General features: G+C 39.8%; 2 protein-coding genes across 2 annotated transcripts in view; both read left to right on the top strand.

The window, feature by feature from the left end:
* FBN2 (fibrillin 2) overlaps nt 1-24,272 on the top strand; it is a 262,634-nt gene that overhangs the window by 198,433 nt on the left and 39,929 nt on the right. Inside the window, exons 32-45 of the mRNA XM_027606724.2 lie at nt 287-409; nt 4,029-4,151; nt 5,499-5,624; nt 10,420-10,542; nt 11,107-11,229; nt 15,172-15,333; nt 16,060-16,128; nt 16,552-16,677; nt 18,106-18,231; nt 18,830-18,982; nt 21,469-21,537; nt 22,420-22,545; nt 22,738-22,863; nt 23,322-23,447. Of these exons, the coding sequence (XP_027462525.2) occupies nt 287-409; nt 4,029-4,151; nt 5,499-5,624; nt 10,420-10,542; nt 11,107-11,229; nt 15,172-15,333; nt 16,060-16,128; nt 16,552-16,677; nt 18,106-18,231; nt 18,830-18,982; nt 21,469-21,537; nt 22,420-22,545; nt 22,738-22,863; nt 23,322-23,447 (1,701 nt within the window). The remainder of the gene's footprint in view (nt 1-286; nt 410-4,028; nt 4,152-5,498; nt 5,625-10,419; nt 10,543-11,106; nt 11,230-15,171; nt 15,334-16,059; nt 16,129-16,551; nt 16,678-18,105; nt 18,232-18,829; nt 18,983-21,468; nt 21,538-22,419; nt 22,546-22,737; nt 22,864-23,321; nt 23,448-24,272) is intronic.
* LOC113929663 (MICOS complex subunit MIC27) lies at nt 1,821-2,779 on the top strand. Its single transcript, XM_027606725.1, has one exon. The coding sequence runs from the start codon at nt 1,845-1,847 to the stop codon at nt 2,649-2,651; it is 807 nt and encodes a 268-aa protein (XP_027462526.1). The 5' UTR covers nt 1,821-1,844; the 3' UTR covers nt 2,652-2,779.

Genomic DNA, 24,272 nt, shown 5'->3' with positions numbered 1-24,272 from the left:
CCCAGGCAGAGAGGTGGGGAGGGACAGACATACATATCTCTCTGGGGGGAGTATCTCTCTCCTACCAGAAAGTGACTGGCAGTTTCCTCTAGTAGAGAAAGGCTTGTTTGACTTGGATCATGAACTTGCAAATCTTGTCAGCGCCCACAGAATTAAAAATAAAAATGATATTAGTGTTTTTTTTCCGTGCCAATTTAGATATTTCCATGTTTACTTTAAAATTTTACCTGTGCAGAATTAATTAGCTTTGTGTTTAATTTTCATCGTATTAACTGTGCCTTCTCAGATGTGGACGAGTGTGAAATTGGTGCCCACAACTGCGACATGCATGCCTCCTGTCTCAACGTCCCGGGAAGCTTCAAGTGCAGTTGTAGAGAAGGTTGGGTTGGAAATGGCATCAAATGTATTGGTGAGTTTGCAAATGTGAACATCCTTTGCTACGACACAAAATTCTTTGAGGCTCTTCTTTGCACAGTCCTTAACCCATGTACTTGAATAGGAATATGTTCTTGCTTTTCATTTATTCTCTTGAAAATCAAAGGCTATCTTTAGTTGCAAGGTAATTCCTGCCTAAGAGTTTCCTTTAACCTTGGCATAAATTATCACATCACAGCAGTGTGCCTTGGCATCTGCTTTTTAATGTGTTGTTATTCAGTAAAAATTATTTGATGTGTAGCCAGAAGTCCAAACAGATGTACGATGAAAAATGACTAATGTATTTTTCCAGTCTTTTCATACAGCAATCAGTGAGACTTAAAACCCAGTGAAACACGTGAAGGAAATGGAAAGGTTTTATCAGATAATCTGAGTCTGTGCCTGGTCAGTACCAGCTTCTTAATAGAAAATAGAACTCCTCTTCCAGAGAAAGCAAAAGGTTTTGCTGGATTCCAGGAGGTCTGACTGGGACAGAGGAGACTGGAAGGAAGGACAGTTGCTGTTCTCCAGGCTTTTGAGTTGCTGAGCTGGGGTCTCCTAAGTCTTTCCTGGCTGTGAGGTGGGGGGGTGAGGGGGGCTGTCTGTCACGTTCGCTGCTACACATAGTGCGGCTTCCTACGCTTAACTGTTGTGCATGCTTTACCAACAAAGCATTGTTCCAGCTGGTTAGAATTATCCAGGTCAACTTAAAATAGAAAATAAAACAAGCTCAACTGACCTCCCCAGGATTACTCACTAAAACCTTGTAAGCCAGCAGTAAGCATTGAAGGGGAGAGCCTTAAGATCTGTTAACAACATTGTCAGTTAATTGGAGTATACTGTCTTGGCCATTCAGTTGTTTTATACTTGTCTAATGTGTAGGAGCTGACTGAATAGAAATGATCATACTTTCCAAATAACTTTGCTAAGTAACGTTCCCTGATGGCATTATTCAGTTCACTAGACCCAGTTCTGGTCTAGCTGTCATCACTCTTATCATTAATCTCACAGGGTTTTTTTTTTTTCCCAGCCATATCCCCCATTCCTATTTTCTGGCCTCATATTTTCTCTTTTCTAGCCTTCCTTTTTTGTCCTTGTCCATCCATCACTCTGGCCAACTATTGCAAACTACAAAAGATTTAACTGTGTCCAAGTACTTCTGCTCCAAAACATCGTGCAAATTCATTCTCTTCTTTCCATCTCCATCCCCCTGCTCTACTCTCAGGCATTCTCCCTCCCTCCCTCGCTCCCTCCCTCCCTCTCTCTCTCTCTCTCTGCCTCTCTCTGAGGCAAAAAGAACATCCTCAAGTATCTGCTCATTGCCTTGCTGGTCCTTTAATCTGTTCTCCACATAGCATCCAGACAGATCTTTTAACCCATGAATCTGGTCTCTTTAAATTCTCATTCGAGAGACGGAGAAGGTCACAGATATGGCGGCCGTTAGGATGGGAAAGCTGACAACCATACCTGGAGGTCTGATATGTGCATCTGTAACTGTCCATGCAGCTAAAGAAGAAGAATACAAAAAGCAGCTAGTAAGACCAGAGCAGCTCCCCATATATACTGCACCACCTCTGCAGTCTAAATATGTTGAAGAACAGCCTGGTCGTTTACAAATGGGCTTTGCATCCATCCGCGCTACAACTGGTCATTATATTGGCTGGTGCAAGGGTGTTTATGTGTTTGTGAAAAATGGAATAATGGATACAGTACAATTTGGAAAAGATGCGTATATTTATCTGAAGAATCCACCTCGAGATTTTCTTCCAAAACTTGGAGTGATTACAGTTGCAGGATTGGCAGGCTTGGTTTCAGCAAGAAAAGGTTCTAGGTTTAAGAAAATTGCTTATCCACTGGGACTGGCCACTTTAGGAGCAACTGTTTGCTACCCAGTTCAGTCAGTAATAATTGCAAAGGTAACTGGGAAAAAGGCATATACTACAAGCCAGCAAATTTATGAAGCAGTTAAATCATTGTGGACAAAAATCAACAAAAAAGAGTCATTTCCTAAACCTAAAGAAAAATCTAAGCTAGGAAATTCTGCTGAAATAGAAATACCTGCAAAAGCAACTGACAGCCTGAAATACTCAGTGCCCTTGACAACAGAACTCAGCTCTGAAACAAAGACAAAATCAGAATCCACCCCAGGTGCTACACAGTTTATGCTTGACCCCAAGCTCATGGATCATGGGCAGTCCCATCCAGAAGATGTAGATATGTACAGCACTAGAAGCTGAAATAGTCTGCGTAGAGAACTACAAGATGTGTGAAGTTGAAAACGATGATGAAAAAATCATGTAAAGGGTAACTGTGACACGGAGAGTATAACCTTTTTTTTTTTTTTTAGGGTGTAACTTTTAAACGAAGTTTTTTCCCTCACATCTTCTAATGTAATGTACAGTTTGACCAATCACATAAGGGATTAAAACACAAACTGTGAATTTAATCCAAACAGTATTAAAAGATTGATGAAGAGGCAGAAGTATTGGGATGCATTTAATGACTTTTAAGGGTGTTTATTAAAAAACAAAAATAGAGTGAATATATAAACACTGATGAAATATGTATGTGTATATATAAATATTTATACAGATACATGTACATATTTGCTTTAGCTTTTTCAAATTAATGTCAGCTAAATTAGAAGGGTGTGCAGAAGAATGTGTTCCCCTTTTTTTTCATTCCCCAGAGCTGGAATGAAATATCCATATTTTATGACAAGAAAATAAATAAATAAATAAATTATCATTCGAATCCTCAAATTGAGGCTAAAATGCAGCTTCCTTCCTGTTGTTTACAAGAGCCTGCAGCCTCCTCCCATAGCTCTCCAAGCTTCAGCTTCCATCAGTCCCAGGTCCTATGCTGTGTTCTGTCATTCTGGCTCCCCCGGTGTCTTTTATCACATCCAGCTCTTTTCCTTCTCAGCATCTCTAAAGGTGCTGTTCCCTAGGGAAGGAATACCGTTCCTTGCTTCTGGGCAGCAGGCTAACTCTGACTCATCGTCCCGGTGTGAAGTTCACTGAAAACTCCTTCCCCAGTGGGACCCTTCCTTGTTCCTGCAGCCCAAATGAGAGGCCCGTTTTATTCCCTTTTCTTCATGGAACATACAACCTATTTGACATAACCAATATTTCTTTGTTTAGCTTATGTCATTTCTACTAGACTAGACTCTGCGAGATCAAGAATCAGATCTTGTTTTTCTCATCTGTTAAAGGAACTTGAAAACTCTTTGCTAATTATCCTGCTCTGAAATTCAGTCCCTGAATTTAGAAATTGACCCTTTTTTAGGAATAAAGGAACCAGTGATCACATCTGTGCCCAGTGGAATTCAGAAGGAAATATAGCACCGGTTTACCTTTTAACCATTAAAATTCTAGCTTATTAGATATCTCATAAATACTTTTATTAATCATTTTAGCCCGTTTGTAGAACAGACATTTTGGATTGTGAGTCTGAGATCTTAGAGAACTAGAATTGTGACCTTACAGGTAAAGTAAAACAAATCCCACTTGTCCACTGTACACTTAAATTAAGACCAATGAAAATCCGTCTGTGTGTTTTAAGGGTTCTGTTTTCGTTTCTGAACTTGATCGCTCTCTTCTCTTGGCACGCAGATCTGGACGAATGTTCAAACGGAACCCACCAATGTAGCATCAATGCTCAGTGTGTAAATACCCCGGGCTCCTACCGATGTGCCTGCTCTGAAGGGTTCACTGGAGATGGCTTTACCTGCTCAGGTGGGTGAGAGTCCTCAGATGTGCTCTGGCATGGTTTTCATGGAACACTCCATAAGCTTGCCTTCTTTAAAGAGAAATGTAGTTAAAGGGGGCAGGAATTCCCATTCCGATTTTTATTATGAAGTAAATGACATGAGGGAAAACTTATTCAGTGTCTTAGGATATAATATATGTTCCACCCAATCACTACTGGTTCATGTGCTCATCAGAATCTCAGGTTGTCACATGGTGTTGAAAGGATGAAATGAAATCACACAAGTGAAGGGTTTAGGAAAACACATCCTAAGAGTTCAATAAACATTAGCTGTGACTGAGCTGCTCTTCGTTTTGCATTCCTTGAGAATAAGACATCTCCTTATTATACTCCTATGAATGACTGCATCAGCTTGCTGGACATAAAGTATGATGCTTTTAAGATTGTGGAGATTGGTGTTTTCGGTTGAATTTCAGCACATACTTTAAACCCCCAATTAAAAGACAGACTCTAATTTTTGTCTAATTATTGACATCAAAAACACATCACTTTCAGATGCTTCTTTAAGAAAACGTGCTTATTTAATATTTAAAGCTTCATTACTTTTCAGTCTTAGTGCGCCTTTCTTTGTATTTCTCTACAACAGGGTATGAAGGAAAGGGTGTGGCCTTGGTGTCAGGCGCACCTGCACTTAGATGCGGGCCCAGCCACAGAAGCCGCTCTGAGCCTCAGGTTCTTCCGCTTCTGACCCGCACAGGGCTGGTGAACTAAACAAAAACATGCACGACAGGCAGCTAGCCCTCTACCTGGCGCATATTAGGCCCTCCATAAACACTGCTTTCTGCACTATCCCCTTTCTCAATTTGATAGGATTATATAAATTGTCTGGTCTGTGAATCCTGCTCGTTTGCATAATTAAGAAGTATTTTAATACCGTCATAGTGACATGAAAAATTCTCGTAGAGTAGCTCTGATTTGCTTAAACATACTTTGAACTAGTGACAAAACAAGTTGTTCATTGACTTGAAAACATAATCTTAGAACAGACACCCTTTTAAGATTAATTTCAGTGTTCTTGGTCATCTGTCGGTGATGTTGGTATAACACTGATGCATCAAGTTAGTATGAAAGAACTAAGATCCGAGAGACACCTGCCCTCTTCCTGCTAATCGGGTGATAATGGAATGTCAGGGTTTAGGCTAAACAGCTCTGTTAGCCAGTTGTACACGCTTGTTTAGGGGAATGCAACTGAGTATTGTTTCATGTTCATGAGCACCAGCTCAAGCCGGTGATGTGGACTCAGTTCTAGAGCAAGGAGAAGCCATGTCGCTATGCGGGGAACTTAACAGAGATGTCATTTGCTTCTCCCATAGATGTGGATGAGTGCGCAGAAAACATCAACCTCTGCGAAAACGGGCAGTGCCTCAACGTCCCAGGTGCCTATCGCTGCGAGTGCGAGATGGGCTTCACTCCAGCCTCCGACAGCAGGTCCTGCCAAGGTGGGTCCCTGCGACTCCAGCTCATTGCCAAGCTGGATCAGCTCCAGCACATGCAACCACAAAAAGGGCTGGAACGGGCTCCACCTGGAAGCAGAATACACAGCACATGCTGTACATATAAAAGTCATTCATTTAAGCATGGATTATTCTGCCGAATGAATAATGATGAAGGCGGCTTTCATCTCTTATGAAGTTTTCCTGGCCAAGAGCCAACAGTTGGAAGTTTGGCTCATTCCTTTTTTTTTTTTTTCTTTTTAACCATTTCTTTTTTTTTTTTTATTACTAAATGAATGACATGTGGAAAAACTATTCAGCTTTTTAAACATAGGAGATGCTATCTCCCCCAATCACTGCTATGTAATGTGTTTGTGAAAACCTCAGGAGCTTGTGTTGGGCATTTACCTTCATGTTTCAGTCTGCCATCTGTCTGTCTATCTGTCTGAGACTGGAAATCCTCCCCGGGAACTCATCAAGGCCTGCACCTTTTGCCTAAGAGCAGTGTGTCCTTCCCTTAACTGGTGACATCATCCCTCTCTCCTAGAAATGGGACTTGTGACTAGTGCGACAGCTCTCCAAGAAAAAAAATGGGGATTTCCTCTCAGAGACTCAGTTTGCTTTATATATCGTTTGGGCCATCACTGTGTGCATTTGGAGTCCATGCAAATACAGACGAAGAAAGGAAAAAGATTAAAAACAATTAAGGAACCAGCAGGCTTTAACAAAACTAGTGATTCATAGAAAACCTTTAAAAGGGTAACTCAGGCTAAGTGCTGGGCAAAGATTATAAAATGAAACCAGATTACTGGCTCTCCCTACACTAGCATCTAATCAAATGAACAGAAATGGCAAATACTCAGCATACGCACACACACACGCACAGTTCACCAGTGGCGACTAGACAAAAACAAATCAGACCATCTAGAATGGCTCAGAAAAGAGCCTCTCTCCATCTTACTACCTGAAGTGGTACTGAAGGAAGAAGGTGTGCTTAAAAGGTAATGGAAGTTTCAATACATACCCACCAATTTTTAGAGAATCAGACCAAGAGAATGAATAGTAAACCCTGGGGAAGATGATATTGGAAACTGAAAGCATTCATGCTTCGACAATGATCTGTTAGATTGAGCAGAATCTAATGCATCTCATACAAGGCCACTGTAGAGTGAGCTTCATTTTCTTCCCCCTGGTCCTGGTTTCGTGTAAGCACCAAAGCTAATTAGTAGAAAGTGTGAGTCAGTGTGGTTTTGGGTTTACATGATTTATTACTCACTTCGACTTGACAAGAGTTGGTAGGAAAAGGAACAAGTCAGCAGTAGCCAGGTACTTTGGCCAGCATAAAATTTCAAAAAATTAGTTCTTCGTGCCTAATAATTTCCCCTTCCTAACCCTACTCCTTTATCTGCAGTCTTGGCCCTTACAGAACTTCTCGCCAGACCTTTCCTGAGGTGATGCTAGGTAGTTTGTGTTCACTGTATGTGCTTCATGTGTTGGTTTTTCAGTGTATCATTGCCAGAAAGGGAGACGTCTCCTGCCAGGACAAGGGAGAGAGGCACACAAGTAATTCATCCTCAGTGAGACCCTGCCCCACTTAGACAAATGCCAAATTTTGAGATCCCAAAATGTAATTCCATGGTTCTGCCTCTTTCTCCTTGATGTTGTCTTATCTCTCCCCACAGGTTCTGTCTCATTTAGACAGCTTCTCCTGTATTCGCTAATTTAATTTCTTGAGACCCTCCCATCTGATAATATATGACCCTCTGAACTGACTGACGGATCAACATTTTCCACTCAGCCTCTACTTCTCACCCAAATTCTCAGAGTTTCTTTAGTGCCCCAAAACTTGCTGCATTTGGCCGTTTCCCAACATTCTCCACCAAAATGGGAGAATACCCAAAACTGGAGGAAGCTCCTCAGGGACAGGCTAGGACTCCATCATCAGTGGAGTAAACATGGATACAGACCATTTGGTGTCATGTGTGAAGAAAGAAGCGAGGCCAGGTGCATCAGCAGATGAGCACACAGCTTCCCATTTTCATCCTTACTCCTTCCCACCTTAGGTTAACAGAATAGCAGCTTTAATGAAATCCATATCCCAGTTTGTCTTCCAAATAACGCCCAGATAAGGAGGGGGGTATGTCCAGATACTCTGTCTAAACTGTTCCAGAATATATAAAAACTCATAAAGGGGCTGACCAAGTAGCATGTACATAAGTTGAAAGTAAGCAATGGCAAGCTTGCAGGCGCCGTGTGGAACCAACGGTGAAATACACAAAAAGGAGAGAACCAACGCAGAGTAGAAGAAAATCACCCAAGGAATGAAAGCAGATTTCCCACAGGTACTTTGTGCCATAGAGGACTTTAATGTGAGCATAAATATGAGTGAACAAGTTCAAAGAGATTATAAAAGCAAGAAAAGACAAAAGGCAAATGGGGAAATTGCAGAGCTATGGGAAACAAACAGCAAAATTAGAGACCTATTCAATAGAAACAGCAGAGAATAGGAAAGACAGAGGTAAAAACGTTAATGGGCGGCATAGAGAATGAACAAAAAGAGGTGGGCAGAAAAGTCAGAACGAGAAAGGGGGAAGAACTTAGCACTATGAGAGAAAAGACAAAGACTGGACACGGAAGTATTATTGGTGTCTCTGAAGTAGAGAGCCCAAAATAAATGAACAGAAAAAAGTATTGAACAGCCAAACATCTCCCCAAAATGGAAGGAAGCACTGAATGTTAGAGAAAAAGATAAATCATAAGACCAGAGACTTAGCCTTTTTACTTTTGTTGACTTAAGCCGTAGAGAAGGATTCTTCAGGCTGTAGATGGAAAAGGAACGTGTGAACAAAACCAAAACATTCAAGACCAGAAGACATGAGACCGAGGCCCACAGAATCCTGAGGACACATATGAAGATGTTCTATCTCAGCAGTTGGTCAGTTGTGAAAACAATAGGCATAGTCTCACATGTGAAATAATGCACAGAGAAAACACCTGTGGGCCCTCCCTTCTTGGGGAAAAAAAATTTAGCACTGCAACATAACGATTTGAGAGAGAGATGTAGGAGTTGCAGTAAAAGCCTTACTGATTCCTTTAAGAATCAATACTAGATACTTCAGCGATTATGGTAAATGCCATAAACATTGAAAAAGTGAAAATTATAGAAATAACAAAAATGAGTTGGAAGCATATGTGAATGCTAATTTTCTTAAAATTCATGGCACAGAAGCCATTAATACTGTCTCAAAATTATATTTGAATTTTAACATAAGGGGAAAAGAGCATCAGTTTTTAGTGTTTTTCATCAATTCTTAACATTAGAAAGTATCTTAGAAACTACGGAGATAAAAACAAATTGATCTTTTGCATAGAAATTTTTTCAGCTTCACTCTGTGACTGTGGATAGAGCAGTATTTGGAATGATGTTCATCAGTGATAATTCCTTCTGGGTGGATGGATTTCTGAGTGATTTTCTGCTTTTGCCACTTTATTTGTGTATTATTTTCTTTGTTTTCTGTTTGCTATCAACACTTTTCTGTATTGTTTGAATTTCTGAGTATGCATCAATTTAAACAAAAACAAGACCGTATTCTGAAATACCTTCACTTGTGTCAGTGTAAGTGTACACATGTATTACATTATTTAAATGGAAGTTATTTCTAATAAAGTTCATTTAAAAATAAAATGCACACAAAGAGGGCTGATAATACAGTTCCATTTTCACTTCTAGATTAACACCATTCAATTATAAATTAGTTTAATGAGTCTTACTTATTCATTTGCATAAAGAGAATAACTGTGTTTATACCCTCAACACAAGAAAAGACACATTGATACATCAGTTGATCTTTTAAACAAAGTTTGGACCACAGTTGAAATCTAATATAGTTGAAACTCATTATTTCTTAACTATGATGAATGACCAGCAGACCTTTTAAACTTCATACCTAACGGTCTCTCGATAGCACGGTAGCGTGCCTGGTCTTGTCTGGCCTAAAATGCCGTGCCTCCTCTGCCTTCTCAGAGTTTGAGGTCATTGTGTACAGAAATGTCCATCTTTTTCCTGCGAGTAAAAGTATAGATTATTTCTACAGCTGGACACACACATAGATGCCTTCATTTTCATATGCATGAGGAGGGGGTAACTTCCCCCTTACTGACTGAATTAAAGCTTCACGGAAGTGTTTCATAAACTGAATTTATGACTTCAATTCAATGGAGACATTTTAATTTGTAAGAACGTAGAGCAATGGTTGATCTTATTACATGCTATTAGAAAAAATTATTTCCCTATTTAAAACTAAGTTTATGATAACAGATTATTAGATTGCAGAATAAGAAAAAGTTTTTTAAAAAGTTAAATAATTTTAATGATATCTTTAATATTTAAAATATGTTCTATACTTTGTATGTTATGGATGTTTATAAAACATGTTTTGTACTAAGTTATTAGAATCTTGGAATTTGTTTTTATGTTTAATTTTTTTCAGTCTCATCCCATTGAAATGTTCATACTTGGTTTTTTATTTTTATGCCTTAGGCAAATTCTTTCTTTTTTTTAAAGTATAGGATAACCCAAGACAGTTAGTTAAAATGCTCAGTAAAACAAAATATTTCTTTTAGACCTTTGTTCCATAAATGAACATTAGTTGTTTGCCATTTATGTGGTCTACCTAGTCAAAGACAAAGAGATTTTTTTACTACGTAAAAACATCTGGGGAGACAAAAATTTGTTAATGTGATATAAATTAAATCAAAATGTCTTTGTACAGAAGAGATGATTATTTTTTTTAATCCTCAGATATTGACGAATGCTCCTTCCAAAATATTTGTGTGTTTGGAACATGTAATAATTTGCCTGGAATGTTTCATTGTATCTGTGATGATGGTTATGAATTGGACAGAACCGGAGGGAACTGCACAGGTATGGCCAGTAATGGGTTTGATTGGGTTCTTAATAGTTGAGGTGAATATTTTGTGCTAAATATAAAAATTCCTCAAATTTCTGCTCAGCCCTCTGCTTAGCCTGCTTTATACCTTATGTTACGTAATTTTTTGGGAAAAAAATTACATTCTGACACATTTATTTTTAACTATGAAATTGATATATTTTTATATAAATAACTTAAATATCTAACATGAAACTAGGAAACTGTTTCTTTGTATAAATGTATGTATGTGCATGTGTATGTACATAAATATATACATCATTGTAGTTAAGCAGATGGTAACATTTTTTCTTCTTCAGAATCCCAACATCTAATTGTTATTTATTAAAGATATTAAATGATAACTATCCTGGATACCACGTGGTTGATCTGTGGAACCTGTTGTAGGTCTATACAAGGATTTGATCTCTATTTCACTATGCTGAGGCCTTGCCAAAGATCTTTAATAACTTGCAAAGATTACACCAAATTCTTAGAAACAGCCGTGTGCAGAGAGAAAGTAAAGATGTTAATATGGGCATTTTAAATGCTTTTCATAGATATTGATGAGTGTGCGGATCCCATAAACTGTGTGAATGGCCTATGTGTCAACACTCCTGGTCGCTACGAGTGTAACTGCCCCCCGGATTTCCAGCTGAACCCCACTGGTGTGGGTTGTGTTGGTAAGTGAAACAAATAGAACTATATAGAGTTAAATATCCACACTTTCATGGTGGTGCACTGGGGTGAGTGTTTGCTGTAATTAATTTGAAAACACAATAGTCCTTTCCCTTAACAAACCCCAGGTTACCAATATATATAGATGGTTACTCTTGTCACTTTTATCTTCCAAGACAAAGGAATCAGAGAAGGAGCAATCGCTTAGATCGCAAAGTGGCTCTCAACCCTAGCTACACAGTAAAATCCCATTTGGAACTGTAAAAATCTGCTGGTACCTGCTTCACACCAGAAATTGAGTCACTGGTGCCTCCGTATTGCTTAAAAACCTTATTGAGGCAAAGGCTACAGACAGGCGGCTAATAGAAGGGAGTACTGCAAAAGTGAACAAACATAATGAGCCCAAAGTCTTTCGTAATAAGAGTAAATCAAAACAACTATATAACTATCACTTTATACCTAACAGACTGACAAAACTTCAGCAACCTGGATGATGTAAAGTGTTGGTAGGAACATGGACCTCAAGGGGCCCTCTGTTCTCCTGGTAGAAGTGAAGATCAGGGTAGCCTTGCAGAGAATATTCTTGGACAACAGTACCCAGATTAACTGTCAGCATATCATCAACTTAGGTTTTGAGTTTCTTTGTAGAGCAGTTCTGTTGGTGTGGATTGATATTTCATGGTCTTATTTTTTCCTTAGATGTCTTCCAAAGGACGGAGACTCATTCTATCTCACAAATACCATAGTGGCCCATTAGACCCTCCTCTAAGTCTAAGATGCGATATGAGATGTTGGTGATCTTATTTTCCCTTTGCCATTTTATTATTTTAGGTTTTATTTCTTTTTTTTAAGATTTTATTTATTTATTTGACAGAGAGACACAGCGAGAGAGGGAACATAAGCAGGGGGAGTGGGAGAGGGAGAAGCAGGCTTCCTGCTGAGCAGGGAGCCCGATGTGGGGCTCGATCCCAGGACCCTGGGATCATGACCTGAGCTGAAGGCAGACACTTAACTACTGAGCCACCCAGGCACCCCTATTTTAGGTTTTATTTCATCATTACTCATCAGTTAGGTCCAGTGATGCTAAAAACAAAGATGAAAATAATAAAGTGGAAAATCATGCCATCACCCAGAAGGTTTGACATAATAGTGAAAAAAATGTCACCATTTCATAATCTTCAGTTTTCTTACTGTGTTGTGTTGCTCAGGGGGTGGCATCATCTGCCAAGAAGGTATGAAAGAACACTGGAGACACTATATTTGGAATCTTCTTTAAGCATGTATTGAACACAGCTGAGAGTTCACAGGTTTTCACTTTCTGGCCATATGGCAAAGAGAAGAAAATAGGGTGTGAAAAACATTTCCCAGTTGTCAGATGGATCGGGAGATGAATGCAACATAGACTCCAGTCTAGATTCCAATGATGGTGAAATCGATCATAGACGCCAAATGCCGGGCTGCTGCTAGTCTTCAGAGACCAACATCCTAGAAGAGATTTTTCAAATTCAAAAGTCAAAGAGTGAGTGAATAGTAGACTTCTGTAGACAGAGGAAATATGGTCTTCTCGTCTCTTAGTAGGAAGAACCTCAGCATGCGGTATTTGGCAAGCACCTGAGTCATCCCTCCCAGGTCTCTTTATTCTTTTATACCCTAAATTTAATTGATTTGGTTCATAAGTGGGCTAATGATGAAGGTGCAGGTATTTAGACAAAGATTATTTTAAAAGGAAATATGGGATGTAGAAAAATCACTGGGCTGGTTATCCTAGCTGGTGTTGATAAATCTAAAAACGAAAAAATTTTTTTTATTTGTGGAGCAAAGAAAACAGCTGTCCTCTCATCATCAAAATGAGGAGCTGTCACAGTTTTCAAAAATGTCTTCAGATGTTGTGTTTTAATGATGCAAGAAAAAGAACCTAAGAAGTAATGATAAGTTAGAAGCCATTAGAGATGTGTATGAAATGTGTAATCAGTTTTTGCAAAATGAATGTTTCAGGTTCACGCATGGCAGCCGGTAGGCGGGTAATTGTGTTCATAGGACCATCTCAGGCATGTATCTCTCCAAGACCAAGAAAATTTGGTCCAAAAATCAAGAAAATCTGGAATAAAAATTTGAATTAGAGATGATTAAATTGTTATTAGAATTTCTAGTAAAGTTGTTTCACTGTGCCTTTTTTCCTGTAAATTATTTTCAAAGTTATTATAAAAAATTGGAAAGTTCCATTGGATGCAGATGGTAAATGACAGTAACTATATTTCCTGATACTGAGGCCTAAGAATATGGAAACTCTGTGAACCAGCAGTTTCTCCCCTGTCTCTAGACGGCAAAAAAAGGAACTGACAGGCCCATGCACGGACATGGGTAAAGACATTAACTGCCACAGTACTTGTGGTAGCAGGGACTTAGAAACCATTTCTGGAGAGTAGATAGATTTAAAATGACAGTTGGGCACCCTATAGAGTTGACAGATTGCATATAACAAAAATGGAATGAGATCTATGACAAAATACCCTTTATGTAAATTTAAAATGTGCTCATGGAAGCAAAAATACTCATTTTGTAAGAACACAGACAAAAAAAGATATTATTAAACACATTCAGATAGTTGGGTAGAGGATGAGCATAAGAGAGAGAGTGGGGCAGGGGGTGGGAGGAAGCATGAATGAATGCAAACTTAGTAAGAACAGAACCAAGACTTAGCTCATCTCTCGGCACCTGAGATTCAGCAACAAAAAATAAAATGAAAAAAAAAATAATTAAAAGTTGTCCAAGTGATTCTCATGTGCAGCCAGGTATGAAAACTACATTGTAGGCCATACTAAGGACTTGAGATATTACTCTGACTGAGAAGGTGAGCTGTTGGAAATACTTCTGAAGGGTTGTTCTAGGTATGGTGGGGAAAGTTGGCTGTTGTCAGGTCAAGGACTGAAGTGAAGAGCTGAGTTAGGAAACGGTTGCAGTGGTGCAGGAGAGAGGTGGCTGTGGCTTGGTTCACGTTGTGGTGATGGAGGCAGTGGTGAGGTGTCACTTTCCAGATACGGAAGTGACCGACTTGATTACTGGATTGAATACGGGATGACAGTAAGGAGTCAAAGACTGACCCCAAGGTTTAGGACCTGAGCAACTGAAAAAAATGGAGCTGTGTTTATTGAAAATGCCAAAGACCCAAGAGAGGAGTGGAGTAGGTTTTTTATGTGGAGGAAGGAGGTACCAAGAGTTTGATTTTAGATGTGTTAACTTTAAAGTAACTATTGGATATCTAAGGGGAGAAATCAAACAGGCAACTGGCAGAACAGTGTAGGTTCCTGGGGAGAGATGAGAGACGGAACTGTACATTTGAGAGTTCTCAGCAAAAACACAGTATTTTAAAGTCATGGAACTGATGAGCTAGATGATAATTATGGATAGAGACAAGGGAAAGACTGAAATTCTTTGATGTCTTAAGTATCTTCTCTAAAGTTGTTACTGACTGCCTTTGCCCAAACTGCTCAAAGGTCTCTGTGCAAATGGAAATGAAACCAGATAATGGGGAGGAGAAGCAGGAGATGGGGTTATCGATATTTCTTTGATAGGATGCACAGCTTTAAGTTGACTTCTCTGGGATTTTATTTCCATGATTGATAAACTCATGATATAGATTGATTATAACAAAAATTCCCCCCATTCCTATTAGTGAAGGCCCAAAAGTTCCCCAAATGAGCAGTTTCTCATAATCTTGTTTAGTCTGTGGTCTGTGTGGATTTCTAAACAGTGGAAAGTCCATCTTTAATAATTCCTCCAACACAATCTTGAGACGGCTTAAAGGAAGAGATTGTTTTGTGCTGGAGATGAAGATGAACGTTTCACATTGGTGTGTGGAGTCTGAATTTCATCATTCACGTGGCCACTCTCTGAAAAGCAATTCTTCTGAGGCACGGGCAGTTTTAAGCTCCTGTATTGCTCTGCAGACAACCGAGTGGGCAACTGCTACCTGAAGTTCGGGCCTCGAGGGGACGGAAGTCTGTCTTGCAACACTGAGATCGGGGTGGGCGTCAGCCGCTCCTCCTGCTGCTGCTCACTGGGGAAGGCCTGGGGGAACCCCTGCGAGACATGCCCCCCTGTCAACAGCAGTGAGTATGGCATCAGGGAACAGAGTGGCAGCTGAAGACCAGTTGCCGTTTCTTCCTGTACTGGGGGTGGGGGCAGTGGCGAGGGGGAAGAGCGTGACCTTGGACTGCTTTCAGTGATGATGCTGGAACTGGCCAAGACTGTTTGATATGAAAGGAATTGGAAATGCTCTCTTCTGATTGTTTTCCATGATATGATTAAAAAACAAACAAAACACACACACACACCACAATTGCTAACCCCAGTCCAGTGTGAATGGTGATGTTGTCAGTCCTCCTTGGGATCACAGATAAAGACCACTCCTGGTTCTTCTCCAGGATTATTGTAGTTCAGGTTCATAGATGGGTTGTTCTCCTCAAGTCAGTCATATTTTGTCTGCAGCTGAAATGTGTGTTCTGATACAGACACAGATGAAACTTTGGAATGGTTGAGTCTGTTTTTATTTACTAGCCAAAAAAGTTGTGATCTACATTGTCTGCTTTTGAAGCGTTTTTCTTTAATCAAAAACAAATGGTTTTGGTTATTCTGTTGTGTGTGTAATTTGTGAAGCAGTGATGTTTTACTTCCAGTAAAACATAATACACATTTAAATGTATTTGAAAGGGCGCTAAAGAATGCAGTTCACTCCTCTTAGATTGTGTTTTAGTCTGGCAACTGCAAAATGCTTCTTCCTTGTCTCAGCCCCTTGAACACTGATGTCAAATCTCTTCGCTCCCATTGTTTTGTAGCTGAGTATTATACCCTGTGTCCCGGAGGTGAGGGCTTCAGACCCAACCCCATCACAATCATCTTAGAAGGTGAGCGTACCTCTAATTGTCACCCAGATTTAAACAAGAGAAAGAGAAAAGCTGGTAGGAAAGTTAGTGTGGAGCAATCTAAACAAGATTATTTTGCAAAATGACAGTGGGACAGCCAGTTACCAGGGTGCTGAATAACCACTTGTAACTCGGAAAGATAGGACCCATGACAGTGATCGGATGTCTGATTGCTCTGCAGAGAAACTCTGTACCATCATCCCCAGCCTGCGTTAATCACTCTTCTCGGATTTTAGCAAGTTTGCATGACAAAGCAAAAAAAAAAAAAAAAAATCCATGGTCAGAAGAAACCCAAGGCATGGAAGTCTGCGGGTCGTAGAAGCGTCACACATTGGAGGGCTGTAACAGTAACCGTGGTCTTTGATGGTGGTACTTGCTCTGAGTGAGCTGTCTCTCCTTCTGCAGATATCGATGAATGCCAGGAGTTACCAGGTCTCTGCCAGGGCGGAAACTGCATCAACACTTTCGGAAGCTTCCAGTGCGAGTGCCCACAGGGCTATTACCTCAGCGAGGAAACCCGCATCTGTGAAGGCGAGCTTCATGGACACCTTCAAGTCATTAGCTCTCTTTAGAACACAGTTACTGTCAGGCCTGGAGAAGATTCTTTCAAAGGATCTGTTAGCCTGGTTCATAGCTTTCACCTTGTCCTATCCATGCTGCTCAGCTGTACAGTGATAGATAAATTAATTTACAGCATACCTGCTATAATTTACTATAACTTTTCCCTGAGTACATGGGTTGATTATAAATGGGGAAAGCTGGATTAGTGTGAAAACATCAGTATCAAATAAGTTATTCGTTCAAATATGGATAAGAGTTCTATTTTACCTACAGAAAATAGGTAAACTGGAATGCAACTATTAAGTTACTGTTTTCCAGTAATTTTTAAATGTCAGGAGGCATATTATGAAGACGTTCAAAGATGACGCTGTTGCCTTTCTTGCTTCCATCCCCTCATTTCTCCCTGTCTCCCCACTAGACGGGGAGCTTCTTGATGCAAGGCCTACATCTTAGTCATCTTTCTAGGTGCAAGTTCTAACTTATACAGAAGAGTCTTGGTGTTTATTTATGGAATCAATGAACAAGTGTTTCTAAAAATGAACATTAAACATGTTAATATTATTTCCATTATAACCTTTCCTTTGGAACACATTAGATAAATGTTTCTAGAAGAAATACAGCTTAATAAGGAGAATAAGCAGCAGCTGTGCTCCTAGAATCCCCGAATGGCCGCTGATTTGAAGGGAGCTCTCCAGAGAAAGGCTTTCCTCAGAATCAGACCTGTAACTGCAGGGAGCAAACTGATGGTTCCCAGAGGGGAAGTAGCAGGATGGGGGAAGGGGCGAGGGAAGTACAGGCTTCCCGTTACAGAATGAAGAGGCCGCGGAATAAAAGGCACAGCCTAAGGAATACAATCACTGATACGGTAACAGTGATGGAACGGGGCAGACGGTAGCTACACTTATGGTGAGCACAGCATAAGGTATCAACTTGTCCGGCCACTAAGTTGTGCAGCCGAAGCTAATGTGACCATCTATGTCAACTCTTCTCAAATTGACGAAGAAGATAAAGGCTTTCCTAACTGCCTTCCGTTTAAAGTCGGCATTAAACTTTAAATGACAGGACAGCAAGCGTTAAAGCGCTTCCATCTGAAGAGTGTGAAATTTCAACTAAAAAAAATACAGTGCCTTTCATATTGTTTTTGCCACTTCAGAAAAAAATTTCTTTTGGTCACCTGTATTTTTGAATATTGGCTTTTTTTTTATTTTAAAGAAAGACACGCTTTCTGTCACGTAAATGCATCTTTTGAGGTCTTTTCTGTAGAACTGCTTTAAATTCTAATTTTTTTTTAAAATATGGATTTGGGGAATCAGCCGTATGTTTTGTTTAGTAGCTTAAATCATATAAATTCATGGAACAATAGCTTTATGACTCAATGTGTACCCTTGCCTGTTGTAGATATCGATGAGTGTTTCGCGCACCCTGGAGTGTGCGGGCCTGGGACGTGCTACAACACACTGGGTAATTACACCTGCATCTGCCCGCCCGAGTACATGCAGGTCAACGGAGGCCACAACTGCATGGGTGCGTGAGGCATGGGACACGGATGAGGTCACGCGCTTGGGCACTCGGACACTCATGCCTCAGGATGATTGTTCAGAAAATTTGGAAATTAAGTGTTTATGAATGATGAAGTATTTAACAGGTTTACAAACTTCTGGCTCTGCATCATTTTTTTTGAACTTTGAATATATAGTTCCATGGTCAAAAGCCTGAGCCTGAGATACAAAGTGTCATCAAACGTGAACTTACCTATTCCTAAATAATTTGTGTTTCCCATTCATGTCAGGGGAACATTATTTTGCAAGTAAGAGAGCATTTAAAATTTAATATGTATTACTTTAAAAATTAAATCAGTGCCTTTGAGTAGAGAAACAAGTACCAGTTAACTTTGTTTGCCAAGAAAATTACAAATGGAAATCCCTTATCTGAAAACGGGAGAGATCGAGGTTAATCTACACATGATTTATGTTCAACTTAAAGGATTATTTTAAGATGCCTCCAAGTGGCCAAGAAGTATTTTGGAGTTATTAATCAGGAAAACTGAGTGTCTCCAGGTGTGTGGGCTTCACTAGTAGCTGCTTCCTGCTCTGATTGGCTGGCTTGTTTTTCCGTTATGTAGACATGAGAAAAAGCTTTTGCTACCGAAGCTATAATGGAACCACTTGTGAGAACGAATTGCCTTTCAATGTGACAAAGAGGATGTGTTGCTGCACGTACAACGTTGGCAAAGCCTGGAACAAACCATGTGAGCCGTGCCCAACCCCAGGAACAGGTAAGCACACGGCTGTGCTTCTGCTGCAGGCTGAGCTGGTGACACGTATATGTGACAGTTGAGTAAAAGCAGATGTGTGCTAAAACCAGAAATGTTCAGTTCTGAGAATAGCCAAGGGCGTCATATGACTCCATTTCCCACGTGGCCCTTTCTGGGATTCAGATACTAATTTCTTTTTTTTTTTAATTTTTTTTTAAGATTTTATTTATTTATTTGAGAGAGAGAATGAGAGAGAGCATGAGAAGGGGGGAGGGTCCGAGGGAGAAGCAGACTCCCTGCTGAGCAGGGAGCCCGATGCGGGACTTGATCCCAGGACTCCAGGATCATGACCTGAGCCGAAGGCAGTCGCTTAACCAACTGAGCCACTCAGGCGCCCTAGATACTAATTTCTGAGCTATCTTTCGAGGAGGCATCGGGATCCTGAAAATAAGCCCCACTGCTAAAAAGCGAACGTTTAGAACATTACTTTATAGTTTGCTGGTGAACTACTCAGTTATTCATTGAGCAAATATTTACTGAGCACCTGTCGTGTGTCACTGTGCTCGACTTGGAAGGTGTCATATTTTGATTTAAAACCTGTGGTAATTTCAAGTCCATCAAATTCATTCGTTTCAGTCTTGAAAAATACACACACACACACACACACACACACACACATATACACCAAAAAATGGATTTGATGAGCAGACTTTAACATGAAAGCAGCCTATTGCCAACATGTTTCTTAGACATCCTTTTTCCCCAAACTTATCTGAAATTTTTAGGCAGAAAATAGAACTGGTCTGTACATGGTAAAATTTTTCTCACAAGCACAGATTCTTTTGAAAGAAAAACTAAAAGATAAGAGTTATGAGAACAGAAAAATAAATGTCTTAAAATTGTTGCCTGTTCAGGTTCATTAATGATGTGGAAAGTTACTTTCAATGGTTGTAGATCCTAAGCGTTGCACCAGTCGGACAAATGAGAAACAATGATTATGCATTTGTTGCCGGATATTGCTTATGTTACACGTATTCAGATGTGATGATATAATTAATGCGGTAATGAAATGAAAATAAGAAGAAACATGAAAAGTGACCTATGGAGCCTTTCTCGGTGGCTCTAAGTCAGTGGACAAATGGATTTTCTTAACTAACTTGCCATGGTTGTTCTCCAAAAAAACAAATGGAAATGTTTTTACGATTCTCTAATTTAAAAACTCCCATCAGTTAGAGGTTGAAGATCACTGGTTAGGGAATTAAATATCACTTTTTGTTTTTGTTTTGTTTTGTTTTTATTTATTGATTTTAGAGAGAGGAAGGGGAAGAGAGAGAGAGAGAGTGTGTGAGTGGGGGAAGGGTCAGAGGGAGAGAAGCAGACTCCGTGCTGAGCAGGGAGCCCGATGTGGGGCTTGATCCTCTGACCCTGAGACTATGACATGAGCCGGAATCGAGAGTTGGACACTTAACTGACTGAGCCACCCAGGCACCCCTAAATATCACTTTTTGTAAGAGGAAGTAAAGGGCTTAGGTGTAAGAGGACAGGTCTGTATTTATATTGAAGTTCCGCCACTTATCTGACCTTATGTAGATGATTTCTCCTTTCTGAAACTGATTCCTCGTATGTAGAATAGAGATAACAAGTTAAAAATGACAGTAACTAATTCATATGGTTATATAGTAAATGAGAGGATGCGTGTAATTTATGCATTGCCAGGCTATTAGAAACTACTGAACTGAGCATCTGTTGTGTGTCTCTATGTTGTGGATGCTCTGTGAGCTTCGGTGGATGAAATATGCAGAGCCCCTCACGTCCCATATTGTCTACACTCTGTTTTACCTAACAGTGTTTTCAGGAATTTTACTCATGTGTGTCGCCATGGGCATCAGAAGCAATCTGCTTCTTAAAAAATGAGAATTCTCTTAAATTTCTATAGTTTGGTGAATTACGTGATAGGTGTAACTGTTAATAGTCTGTTTTATACTATGATGCATTGTTTCTGATGCCTCAAATTTCACATTCCAACAAAATAGACATTTATGTTTAAAAAGATGAGACAAAATTCATGTCTCATTCATTATTCATTGTTCATCTGTTTCACACTACAACAACTGTTTTTGCACACCTGTGCCTTTGTGCAATTTGTAATCCTTTTTTAAATTTGTACTCTAACCTGGCTTTTCAGTGTATGTAAACTGGATCATTATTAAAGATCTGCATATCCGAAGAACAAAAGAATTTAAATGCCTACAGTAGATATTTTGAATCTTGTAGTTATTTACTTCTAACGTAAGAGCATTAAAAAGTTAATGATGATAATAATGGTAAAGAATGCCTAGAATCTACTTCTGGCAGAAGCTGGTACTGTTATCAGATAAATACAACTGAAATTAAAATATCTGGTTGTAAGTAACATAAAACATATTTGTCAGTGCAAGTATGTAAAATGTAACTTGAAAGGGGTTTGAGAATTTTAAGAGTTCATTTGCTTTGTTTATATTTTAAAGCTGACTTTAAAACCATATGTGGAAATATCCCTGGATTCACCTTTGACATTCATACCGGAAAAGCTGTTGGTAAGTTTTTTCAGGTTATGTTTATTTTAATACATATAGGTGGCATTGTGTAAGAGTTTCTTTGGTGTTTTTAAAGCTTAAAGTGCCATAAAATGAAATAATCTGGATTCTGATCTAATACAGTTAGACAAGAAAGAACTAACACGTTTACAGACTCTACCCAAGTGTTAATAAGGGTATTACCCTGTCAGCATAATTTGGTGATTGGGTTATGAGAGTTGTAGGACTATCTCAAGGTTTCATACGTATCAAGCTAAAACCTTCATTTTCCTTCTCATGAATATTGTATGACATGACTCTAAATAATCCACTTTATTGTACCCTTCAGTTGCTCTTTTTTTGTAACTGTATGTTTTCATTTTGGATATATTTTTGTAGTACCCCTTTCCTACTGATCTACTTAGGAATTTGCAGAATTATTAATTATACTAATCATTTTCTCCTGAATGTACTTTCCACTGTTCATTCTACTTTTCTTCCTCAAAGACTGAGTAAGCAATATAATTTTAAGTCTCCATGATCAGTGCATCTGTAACAAAGTATATAAAAATAAGAAGACTTAGCTGTCTTCCTTAGATGAGGAGTAGCAGTTAGGGGACCCTGAAACGTCACTTGAAGAGAAAGCTTGATTCTCTAGGAAGTTTATTTGCTACCTTGACACTAAAATCACTTGGTATATTTGATCATTCAAAGGAAAGTAGTCTCTCTTTACGGCCTATATGCTTTCGTAAACCAAAAAATCATTCATACCACTCGGGAATTTATTTTTGTGGTGCTGAGTGGGTGTTCTCCCTCCAGCATACATGTAGCATTGTCAAAGGTCTTTATGGTAAATACGTGAAGCAGAACTGCATATATGTGACCGAATCTGTTCCCTTTTAGACATTGATGAGTGTAAAGAGATCCCAGGCATTTGTGCAAATGGCGTGTGCATCAACCAGATTGGCAGCTTCCGTTGTGAATGCCCCACGGGGTTCAGTTACAACGACCTGCTCCTGGTCTGTGAAGGTAATCTGAATGATGCGTGACCCCCAGCCAGATGAGTGCGGTGGACGCAGAGGGGTTGTAGCCGGTCTCCTGATTTGTACGGCGTCTTCTACAGTATTGAGCAGTATTGAGGAGCGGGTCACCACATGGGTGAAGCGAAGGTAATACTGACGCAATAAGGAAATCCTTACAGTGGCCGTGTTGCTCTTGCAGACATTGATGAGTGCAGCAATGGTGACAGTCTGTGTCAGCGGCACGCGGACTGCCTCAACAGCCCGGGCAGTTACCGCTGCGAGTGTGCGGCGGGCTTCAAGCTCTCCCCCAACGGAGCCTGCGTAGGTGAGAGGCCGCGCGCCACGTTCTCCCCACCCCTCCACCAAGCAGCTGGCCATGCATTCCTATCAGAACCTATTTTCAGAGAGAATTTTGGCAAGATAAGCAAATGTTTTCATTCCTATTGAAGCTATTCCACCACATATTTTAGACTAATTTGTTAGGGGGAAAAAGAAAAAAAAGAAGTCCCTTCAGTGGATTCTCCTAGGATTAGACCTAAAATAAAATAGTATCTTTGAGATACCAATCAGCGTAGAAAAATGGCCTATTTTTTTTAATTTATTTATTTTTTTAAGTCTTGGATATTTTCAAGCCTCGTTTCTTTTGATTCAGCTATTGTTATGGTTCGTTTTCAGCCTGTCTATAATAATTAAGAGCAGGTTCTAGAAACAGGCCTGTGAAAAAATGAAGGAATCTTAATAAAAATCAGATATGTGTAACATGTGTTTTATTTTTTCTTTTAGATCGCAACGAATGTTTAGAAATTCCTAATGTTTGCAGTCATGGGCTGTGTGTTGATTTGCAAGGAAGTTACCAGTGCATCTGCCACAACGGCTTTAAGGCGTCGCAGGACCAGACTATGTGCATGGGTAAGCGGGAGGACATTAGTTCGGGAGTGCAGCGAACTAAGACTCCCAGAGGGCTTACGGGTTGGCCACTTGGGGTGACTAACTCCCGTGTCTCTTGTCAGAAATAGTCTCGGTACAAGTTAGCTCTGTTAAACTGTTCATGCCTTTATTCACTGTAAAATTTTTGAGCAGGGACACACCACAATATGTTCTTTGGTTCACTGTTCACAGCTTTTTTGCTCAGATGCCTTCCACACGCTTCTCATGCACTCTGGGACCCTCAGGGTTCTGTGGAAGTCACCACAGTCACCAGCTGCCCTTTCCCCTTCTCTGTTCCCACTCGAGAAAACCTTTCCAGCCACAAGAATGCCAGGGAGTAGTAGTAGTAAGAGCAACAGTATTGGAATAAATATATAGACACACACGTACATACATTTATACATTTTTTCCTCAAATCATTGAATACGTGGGACTTAATGGCTGCTTTTGTGTTTTAACTCTTCAAAGCATGTTTAGAGGCAAATGTAGCAAAACTCTTTAAAATGTCCCAGCAGCTCATGTAATGGTTAGCTGAGCAGTGATAGTGTTTGGTAGTGACAGTGTTGGGTAAGTACTTGCTGAGTTGACACATGAGGAGTTTTCAAAAGGGGCTGGCCACCTTGGAGCCCAACCTTGGAACTCAACGTAACTCCTTCAATCTGAGTATGTCAACCGTAGTATGTATCTCGGCCAAAAGAGTTCTCCATGCATTGCACTTGAAAGAGGAAAATTAAATTTAAAACTTGGCTATTTATAATTAACATATCCTCAGTTGAGAAAAGGCTGAACTTGTATATCTACTCTTTT

The sequence above is a fragment of the Zalophus californianus genome, chromosome 5 (assembly GCF_009762305.2).
Source record: "Zalophus californianus isolate mZalCal1 chromosome 5, mZalCal1.pri.v2, whole genome shotgun sequence".
Taxonomy (NCBI): domain Eukaryota; kingdom Metazoa; phylum Chordata; class Mammalia; order Carnivora; family Otariidae; genus Zalophus; species Zalophus californianus.
Note: the sequence above shows the minus strand (reverse complement) of the source record. Positions and strands in the feature narration are given on the sequence as shown.